The following is a 9,881-nucleotide window of genomic DNA, read 5'->3' on the forward strand; positions in this document are numbered from 1 at the left end:
TTTGGTTTGCCGGCCAAGCGTTTGTTGTCTAGTAGTTGCATGAACGATAATCAGTAATCCGTGCATTTCTTTTGTGTCTTGTGGGCGCTTGGCCGTGCAAACTCACAAAACTGTGGCGTTCAATGACACAAAAAGTCCATCCTTTGTTCCAGTTTTCAGAAAATGTGCTAGAGTTCTTTCTAGGGCTGGAAATCGGAAAGCATTACAGCAACAAAGGTTAAAAATTCAATACTGTTGACACTAAATTAGATTACGTAATAAATGACCATGTGACCAATACACACACAATGTGTCACACAGTTTCCACTCAATGTTTTATGAAGTTGTAGGTTATTGAATTTGGAACCTCAAAATATTCCATCATGGACCAAAAATGCCAAAATATAATTCTCTCCACCTGAACTGTACAGTTTTAAAACCAATAAATGCCGTAAAAAAAAAAAAAAAAAACATTGCTTATACTCCAGCATTCCATACCAAGAGGCCAAACAATATATTTTATCTCCCATGTGCAAGATATTATTCCATCGCTGATGCCTCTGGGCGCATATTTGCGCATGCTGTGCCAACATTCGGGTGTTTAATGCATTCAGAAGATCAAAAGGAGTTTAACTGATCGTTCAAGTCACCTTTTCCCTTGATTTTACCCTGCACACCACAAATCTGTATTATTTAATCAGCCGGTCAGGCTTTTATTATTAATTCACAGGACAGAGTTTTGTCACATTTATCTTCTGGCCATTTAACAGATGGTGGTAAAACGGGAAATGGGCTGTGTTGTTCCACTTAAAGGGCAATCAACTTTTTTATTTGAATGTTTTCAACAAAGGGCGTTGAGAGGCTTGGGAGGAATAAGGAAGGAGGAAGGGGAAGGATATTAAAGCCATTTCACAACCTGCTCTCCCAAACTCAAGTCCCAAGCTCTTGTTTTTCTCTGCTCAGACTCTCTCGTTGCCTCAAGGGAAGAATTACACACCTAATAGCAGCCATGTTTGTTCTCTGCATCTTGTGCTCAACCCTCAGTCTAACTGCTCGCATCTTTGTTTTGGTCCAAGTCGTGTCATGTCCCGTCAGATTTGTATTTATTTATTTATTTTTTAATGAAATGTAACATCATGTACAACCTTTAAAACCTCTTTTCAGGATCCACAGATGCAAAACATAAAGTTGGATTACTAAACCACTTACGTACGAGCAAAAGGTGCATCGTGAATAAAGTCTGCAAATGGTCTCTGAGAATCAGTGTGACACATGATGACAGACTGGTTTACACAAAGAACATATCACATTACACCCTCTCAACAGGGAAGCCAGTTGAAGGAGGGGAAAGCACACATGATCGGGCACAGGATTAAAAACTACTGACAGTCAAAATTAATAACCGTGAGAATGAGCAATGTTGTAAATTTAATTTGTCAACAGTTTCAATTCTACAGCTGATGCGTTTGTATCTATACAAACGCAGCGATGGTGAAGACTATAATTGGCAAAAAAATGATTTCACTCAGGATCAAGAGGTTTTTGACTTCCCTGTATTCCAAACTCCAAATATTCCCTTTGACTCCTGTTTAATATTATTTATATCCAACATACAAATAAAGAAGAAAAGAAGTACTTGACTTATCCAAACCTACCCCTATTCACAACGCCCTTTAGCTGCTTCTCATTGCAGCTAATGTGTGTGTGTGGGGCGGGGGGGGGGGGGGGGGTAATGGCATGAGGCAGCAGTAAAACGCACATTTTTACTCTATGAGAAGTAAGCCTGGTGTGCCACACTGCCTGTAAAGCTAAAAAATTAAGCCAGGGTTACTGAGTCAACAGCGACATCTGGGGGACAACGTTATTTCGAACTGTAGCGATGACTGTGCGACCATGTGCATGCGCTTCGTAGTGTCTTTTTTAGTTTGTAAAAAAAAAAAGAAAGAAAGAAAGAAAAAGAAATCGTACATTTACAGCTACGCACTTCTACATTTACACGGATAAGATATTGAAATAGTAAAATAAATGAGTAAGTAAATAAATTAATAAATAAACGGAATGATATGAATTATCCTCTGTTTATTTAAAATACAAAGAACAATTATGAGTCAAACTCCAATAGTATAACGGGTTTATCGTATTTGGGTTTGTTCCCGCCCCTCTGGAAAAATAAATGGAACTTGTGAATATTGATATGCGCAAGCGGAACCTTCGAACGGGCCGGGGACGTTTTTAATTGATGGACCCAAATTCAAAGATGGCAGACGTACCCGATAACGCACCTGAACGTGAGTGTTTATATTTGTAATTCCTGGCATATTTTTACGCCTCCAAGACCACATCGTGTAAATTCAATACGTGTATTTATCCTCTCTGTAATGAGCTCGCGTGTAACAAGATTTTTTTTTTAAAAAAATAAATAAATACACGTTTTAATTACAAACTCAACTTTGCGTTTGCAGTCGCACCTTGTGTTTGTTTGTTTGTTTGTTTGTTTGTTTTTGTCTTGACTGAAATGTCATTTGTCGGTGTAGCCTGGACTAGACTCGCTGGGACTTCATTGTGGGTTTGTCCAGTCATTACGCAATGTGACGCAGTCATATTTATGTCATCGATCGTTCAGTACTTTTATTCCTTTGGTTTTATTGTTGTTGTGTTGTTGTTTTGTTTTTTGTCTGAATAAATGCATAAATCACTGTATACATATAAACGTTCAACTGTCTACGTAGCCTTACAGTATTGATGGTCCCCCTTGAGGTGCTGAGTCATACTGATAGTTCAGTTTTGGATTGTGGACCTTACGACAGCATCGTTAGAGAAGACCACATTTTCATATAGTTTACACAACACTTTCTTCTACATGTGTAAGAGTGGGAGTGTTTTTCAAATGAAATTATCCATGTATTACGTTTCCCCGTACTTTCCCTGATTTAGCTTCCAGTTAGTCAGTTAGTTAGTCAGTTAGTTGGGCATTCAAATTCCAAGACACTGTTTCCTTAAAACTAATAATTGTTATTATATGAAAGCTTGTTTCCCTTAATTAACCATTATAATTGGGGCAGTAGTTTACATAAACAAATGACAAATTTTATATTCTTTGGGATGTGACAAGTCACCTAAAAGCGCGACTATTTCCCTGTGAAATGTCGAGCTTTGCTCTTGGTGAATTGTTGAGTTTCAGTTCGACGCGCCCAAGCGTGCTTGTGATAAACAAAAATTCTGGAGGATGCGGCGATCCACTGTTCAGATTGTTTATTTGCAATCCAAAAACAAAAAACAAAAACGGTCTTACCGCGACAGCGGACAATGCGGCACAGGTTGCTTGCAAACTCACAGATCGACAAAGTAATCCAACAATCGTCAAAAAATGAGAAATCCAAAAAGTGCTTGAAAAGCGGTCTAAAACTGTTTGGCTGCATTCAACTCAAGAGACCTGCCGGCCCCGTTAACCACCCTAATATAGTTCAGGTGCTGCGGTCACCTGCCTATGGTGATGTGGGGGCGTGGCCCTTAGCGCAACCAATACTAAGAAAATACTAAATAAATAAAACAATTACTTTTGTGTCCATAATTAACACATTAAGCCACAGTGCAAATAAATCAGAAATAAGGAAAGAAAATAAATATTTTGGCTCCAACATCACCTTTAAATACTTTTAAGTAAATAATTGTACATAATTCTATCATTTGAAGTTAGGCAGCACAATATGAATTTAGAAAAGATTGTTCCAGTATAATTACAGAATAGGATATACATTGGATAAATCAAACACTCTGAATCAAGTCTGTTCATTCTTTTAGACTGTCCCGGAACAACAAGTGAGCAAGCTGGAAAGACGTCGACATGTCAGGGCTGTCCAAACCAGAAACTATGTGCCTCAGGTGCCACCAAGGCTCCCGACCCTGGTATGACTACACAACAAAATTATTTAGTATACATAAGATATACTAATGAGCTCATGTACAAACAAAGCCACAAATGTTCGGGGTAATCTTTATTGTGTAGGTTTACGGGTCTGTTTTTCGTCTTATGCTACCGTGTACCTTCCGTTTCCCGCATGTTCTTCCACAGCTATAGCCGAGATCGGGGAGAAGTTGTCAACAGTCAAACACAAGATCCTGGTGTTGTCTGGGAAAGGAGGAGTCGGTAAAAGTACCTTCAGCGCTCACCTGGCTCATGCCCTTGCGAGTGACAGCTCCAAAGAGGTATTTCAAAACAACCCCCATGATGACACATTTGAAAATGTTTTGTTTCTAGTTTTAATTGGCACAACTTCTGCCCTCACCTGTTTTTCAGTAGCTAGCCTTTGAATACCAGAGAGCTTGGGTTTGTCATACGTCATCAACTCGCTCTCAATTGTTTTATGATGACTCCATTCAAAAATGATTTAGTCACAGGTAAGATAAGATAAAGGAAGTGGGGGGGTGGGAAAGGTACACTATTTAGTGTTATTAAATTACATAATGTTATACTATTGTAGAATAGGCTTATCAAGAAAATGCAGAAATGCAATATTGTGTCCGTACTAATTTATGTTGCTTTATTTCCGTTTGAGACAGAAATGCGTGTGCGCACAAACTGGTTTGAAAACAATACAACTTCTTTACATTGTGTTTGTAGGTTGCCTTGTTGGATGTGGACATCTGTGGTCCTTCCCTCCCGAGGATAATGGGCTTGGAGGGCGAACAGGTGAGTTGTGTGTCGCAAAGTAGCTCAAACGTTAACATTTCCTTTGATATCTACAATTCTATCGTTCTGATATAACAGCTCCACTGTCCCATTTTTGGCATACTTAACTTAGATTAACATTTGATGCAACTCAACTGTTAAGGGCACAAGCTTAGGTATGTTCTCTTCATCAGCCTTTAGGATTGTGTATTTGATGGGTTTGGGGAGAGGGAGACTTTCACCATTCACATTCATTTGGTTCGGTGAGCAGCTTGCGTCTGTTCGGCACCACCAGATCTCAAAACCACAGGCAGTGTTAATCAAAATAAACTCTTCTAACTCTTAATACTACAGGAATAATGGCAATATTGAGGAACAACAAGGCAAAAATTTTAAAAATTCAATTCAATTTTTAAAATATCATTTACCTTGAAGCTGTTTTACTTGTGCACAGGTTCACCAGAGCGGCTCCGGCTGGTCTCCTGTGGTGAGTCATTTTTTTTTTTTTACACATTTTGTCAGATGTCACCATGATTTCAAAATGTCTGTGTGAAACAAATTCATGTTGAATGTGCACCTGTGTTCCAGTACGTGGAAGAAAACCTGGCAGTCATGTCCATCGGTTTCCTGCTCAGCAGTCCAGACGATGCCGTCATCTGGAGAGGGCCCAAGAAAAACGGTGCTGACGTTGTTCCTTTGTGAATTTCTTAGTTAGTTTAGTTTAATCTAGTGGGTTTATTTTGGCCGGTTTTCAATATTTTACATGCATTATACATTAAGCGAAACAGTGATTATAATAATAATATACATCGACCGAAAAGGTGTCGGCTGTAGCCTTTGCTTATTTTGCCTGCCCTTCTTACATGAATGAAGTAGGAGAAAGAAAAGCAACAATAGTAGTACTACTAATAATGATAGTACTTATGTTCATGTTTTTGTTTTGTATTTCCTAATATTATTTCTAATTATTGCTTTGAACATATGGTGTTTTACATAGCTTCATTTCTATTTTTTGTGAATTTTCTTCTTCTGGTCGGTCTTCTTGGGTTGCTGCACTGCTTCTGTAATAGTTGTTGCTTGTCCATCAGGGATGATCAAGCAGTTTCTGAGGGACGTGGATTGGGGCGACCTGGATTACCTCATCGTGGACACGCCCCCTGGCACCTCGGACGAACACCTGTCTATAGTCCAGTACCTCAGCTCCACCCACGTGGACGGAGCCGTCATTATCACGACACCACAGGTCACAAGCACACACAAGCACACACAAGCACACACGCCTACATTCAGACTCATAACGCCTTAATGTTTCTCATAAACTGGATAAACAACAACTACGAGGGGGAAATTCCGCCTCGAGCCGCGCTTGACTGCACGAGACGCGTCGCCGTCATTTCCCACAATGACTTTCACCGACTTTGGAGTTGTGTTTTCACCTCAAGGCCATTGTCGTAACATGTTGAGGGGGAAAGTTTTTACTCGTGGCGCTCTTAACGGTTTTCGCTCCCAGCAGAAGTCAGAAATTTTGCATTTTGCAAGAAGCATCAACATCAATTCTGGGAAAAAAAGGGAGAGAGAAAAAAAAAAACACATCACAAGGTTCATTGTTGTCACAGAACGAGCTTGAGGCTGTCCATCCTTCATCATCCCAGATCAACAAAAACTTAATTTCTTCACTTAGTCAATAATTAATAATAATTAAACGAGGTGTTTTACTTAAAACCAAACCAGGACATTTTCTCAAGCCAGTACTAAACGGCAAGTTTATTCTGCCCTCATCACCTACCTTGTGTCAGCAGTGCACTTTTTTATCACTCAGCCCCCCCAACCCTCCCTCCCATGTGAAACCAACAAAGGCTGTCTGCCACTGCTATTTGTAATAATGCAAACTGATTATTGGGGGCAGGAAACAGACAGTTCACCAAACGTCACTCGTTTCTTTCCATGTATTACGTACTATGACTCATTCTGGTTGCGGAATCACAAGCAATAAGTCGGCTGTGGCGCAACAGCATCATTGGATGGGGTCACCTGAAGAAGAAGTCACATTAAAAGTCACATTATTAAAGGTCAGAAGATGTGCACAGTATAATAGAACTTTAAATATGATGAAATGTACACACATGCGGCGCTTGTATAGCCAGATCTGATGATGTAAAGACGACCACAGGCTCATATTATCCCATTGCTCAGTCAAACGTGCTGCAGTTAAAACAGCCCTGGCTGACATTTAAACATCCTGAGTACCAGAATGCATATTTGTCTAATTGCGCATCGGGAGAGAAATCTGCACTTGGAGACGCATGTCACAATTCACTCTGCATGGTGTCATTGGCTTTTGGTTCTTTGTCACTTTGTTGCATGTTTTTATCTGTTTTTAGCCAGAGACCCATCTTGTGTCAACATTTCTAGATACTTGCGTGAAGTCCGGCCTCAGAACTATCACTTCCTCATTGCTTCAGTTGTCACTCTTACTTAACGAGGTGAAGATGAACCGGACACGGAAATTGTGTCAACTTAGAATTGGTGTTGCACACAATTGCCACAAAAACTCTTGATAGCAGCTGGGAGCAAAGGAAAAACAACCCGAGCAGTTCTGCTTTCATTCTTCCTTTATTAGTTTCTCGTATCTTTGCTTCTCCAAACTCATCTGCCTGTAATTTTTTTTGTCCTTTGTTTGCTGTTGTTGTTAAACTTTCTCTAGGAGGTATCGCTGCAGGACGTGCGAAAGGAGATCAGGTTCTGTCAGAAGGTCAAGCTGCCCATCATCGGAGTGGTGGAGAACATGAGCGGCTTTGTTTGTCCGTCATGCAAGGTTACTGCTTGATGTTAACAGACCCTCTGAGAGGGGAACCGCACTGCACATAAACAGATCACTGCACCTTGGCAAGAATCCAACTGTGTGATCAACCTTTATCTTTACAACTTTCTACAGTGCAGATAGATACCGAAGACATCAAATATATTAACAAGAGTATTTAATATGCTTTTCATGAAAGGCATATATTTTGAAGAATTTATGTAAAAAAATGTTATTTTACACTTTTATTGTTTCCAACATAATTCCATGTGCGTAGTTTTGATGCCTTCAGTGAGAAACTGCAATGTCAATTGTCAGGAGAATGAAAGAAAAGAAATTAAGTTCATAGGATGTGTCCAAACTTTTGACTTGTAGTGCCGATATATCGATAATTATGGATAGGTTGGTAGACGGAGCTACATAATTTAGAGTCTGCAGAATGTGTGAAATGATCTAAAACATTATCCTTTTCTTTTCTTCTTTTATAGAACACGTCCCAGATCTTCCCTCCCACCAGCGGGGGCGCTGAGCGAATGTGTGCCGATTTAAATCTGCCACTTTTGGGGAAAGTACCGCTCGACCCCAGGATCGCACGAAGCTGTGACGAGGGCAGGTCCTTCCTGAACGACGTGCCCGACTCTCCTGCCGCGGCAGTCTACCAGACTATCGTGCAGAGTGAGTTCTTCCACGGAAGTGCACATAAGGACCCTGTGGTGGCACACTGCAGCGGCATCGTTTTTGAGGGGTTGTTACATTTCAGAGAAAGGAAGTTGAGCAGCGCAAGACCCAATATATAAAATGCTCCAACTTCCAGCGAAGTCCATCATTGATTTTGATGACTACACGGTTTATCACATGTCCCAATTCCTGATTAAATGTCTTGAAAGAGGAAATGATTACTTTGCAAATAGGAAGCAGTCATCTAAAGGGGAAGAGGTAAATCATCGGAATCAAGCGTGCAGCTTTTTTTTTCTTTTCTTTTTTTTTTTTTTTTTTTAAGAGTGAAGGTCCAGCATTAAAACTCGCATCTTTTTTTTTTTTTTTACATTGGACTCCCGTAAGAGGTTGAACAAACAATGACTTGTGAGAGACTTGAGAGAGGTCTTTTGTGTCCTTGCAAAGAATAACTGAAAAATACATGTCCATTGCTGTTAGAAAAGCAGGTAAAGTGAACATTCCATCCTATTGGACCTTTAAAGTAGATCCGTTTGTGATAGTTTAAAAGTCAAGACCTTCATCTGTCGTCTGTCTCCGCCTCCAGGTATTCAAGACTACTGTTCCAACCGTGTGACAGAAGAGCAGAGCGCCACCTGACCGAAATCAGAAGAAATCATTCCCTGCAGAAGGAGAAGAAAAACAAACGCACAAATATTGTTGGCAACATTCAGCAAAGCCTTACAAGTTTTTCTTATTTTTTTCCAAATGATCTTATTTTCTTGAAAACGCCTCAGCTGATGAGGTCATGCATTTAAATGTTCTGTGTAAAAAAACAAACAAGAAAGAGAATCGATCTTAAGGTGAGATGAAAACAAAGGTAATCTTCGTGAGATGGTTCATATAATACAAAAAGTGGAATTTGGTATATTGGGCAAAAAGATGACGAGGTGTGACTTTGACTTCCCCCTTGTGGCTGGTTGCAGTAAAGCCAGTAATGGACTGCAGGTAAGACATAAGACTAGTATGAATATAATAGACGATGAATACAAGCAACTTTATTGTTACAGCGTTATGGTGATATATGTAGTTATATGTAAGTTTATTGGAATTTAGGAAAAAGAGGAACTAAGTTGAAAAGTGGGGCCGGGGCTCCATCAACTAAACAGTTTGTCTCAATGACCAAACAAACGCAGTCACCTTGCATAGAACATATATGTGTTTTTTTTTTTAGCAAACATAATCCAACCAACTTCATGTTATTAGATGGATTTTTTTTTTGTTTTCGTTCCCTTTTTTTTTTGGTCTACGCTGAAATGCACTCGATTCACCTGATTTATGAAATAAAACTATAGCTGAAAATGATGTCGCACTCACTGCCAATTTTTTCTTTAGGACATTTTCCAATGATTATTCTCCCTCAAGGTTGAGTAATCGCTGTTTATTCAGGTCTGTACTGTGGACTGTTGCCACTATGGTTTTCTGTGTATGTGTGTTTAGTGCTCTTTTGTGCCATACATAGTCGTAGTTCCTCTGGGGTTTGCAGAAAAATACATGTGAAACTGTGACTGCATCCTGCTCACAGACAAAACAACAGCCACAATCAGACAGTATTTCTCTAAGACTGTGTGTTTGTTTAATCAGTTTTTACTTTATTTTAGAAATCCGTTTACAGAGCAAAATAAGCACAAAGCAAATACTGAATGCTTTTCAATCTGATTATTTGTGGACATCTTCACAACTTCATATAAAGCACAAAAGTGTCGGTATCAATCAATT

General features: G+C 39.6%; 1 protein-coding gene across 1 annotated transcript; it reads left to right on the forward strand.

Moving 5' to 3' along the window:
- The first annotated feature begins 2,124 nt into the window (after positions 1 to 2,124).
- On the forward strand, positions 2,125 to 8,942 carry nubp1 (nucleotide binding protein 1 (MinD homolog, E. coli)). The gene is made up of 10 exons (XM_076023875.1): positions 2,125 to 2,267; positions 3,781 to 3,885; positions 4,052 to 4,185; positions 4,601 to 4,669; positions 5,103 to 5,135; positions 5,237 to 5,327; positions 5,737 to 5,891; positions 7,353 to 7,463; positions 7,937 to 8,123; positions 8,710 to 8,942. The coding sequence occupies exons 1-10, from the start codon at positions 2,219 to 2,221 to the stop codon at positions 8,760 to 8,762; spliced, it is 987 nt and encodes a 328-aa protein (XP_075879990.1). The 5' UTR covers positions 2,125 to 2,218; the 3' UTR covers positions 8,763 to 8,942.
- The last annotated feature ends 939 nt before the right edge of the window (positions 8,943 to 9,881 follow it).

Source organism: Nelusetta ayraudi, unplaced genomic scaffold (genome assembly GCF_046127955.1).
Source record: "Nelusetta ayraudi isolate G7.1 ecotype Tasmania unplaced genomic scaffold, CSIRO-AGI_Nayr_v1 ptg000016l, whole genome shotgun sequence".
Taxonomy (NCBI): domain Eukaryota; kingdom Metazoa; phylum Chordata; class Actinopteri; order Tetraodontiformes; family Monacanthidae; genus Nelusetta; species Nelusetta ayraudi.

Bases quoted from the DNA above. Each gene is read 5' to 3' on its own strand.
- nubp1 (XM_076023875.1), top strand. From the start codon at position 2,219: ATGGACCCAAATTCAAAGATGGCAGACGTACCCGATAACGCACCTGAA. The intron at 2,268-3,780 runs GTGAGTGTTTAT...TCATTCTTTTAG, and splicing joins ACCCGATAACGCACCTGAAC to ACTGTCCCGGAACAACAAGT. The intron at 7,464-7,936 runs GTTACTGCTTGA...CTTCTTTTATAG, and splicing joins TTGTTTGTCCGTCATGCAAG to AACACGTCCCAGATCTTCCC.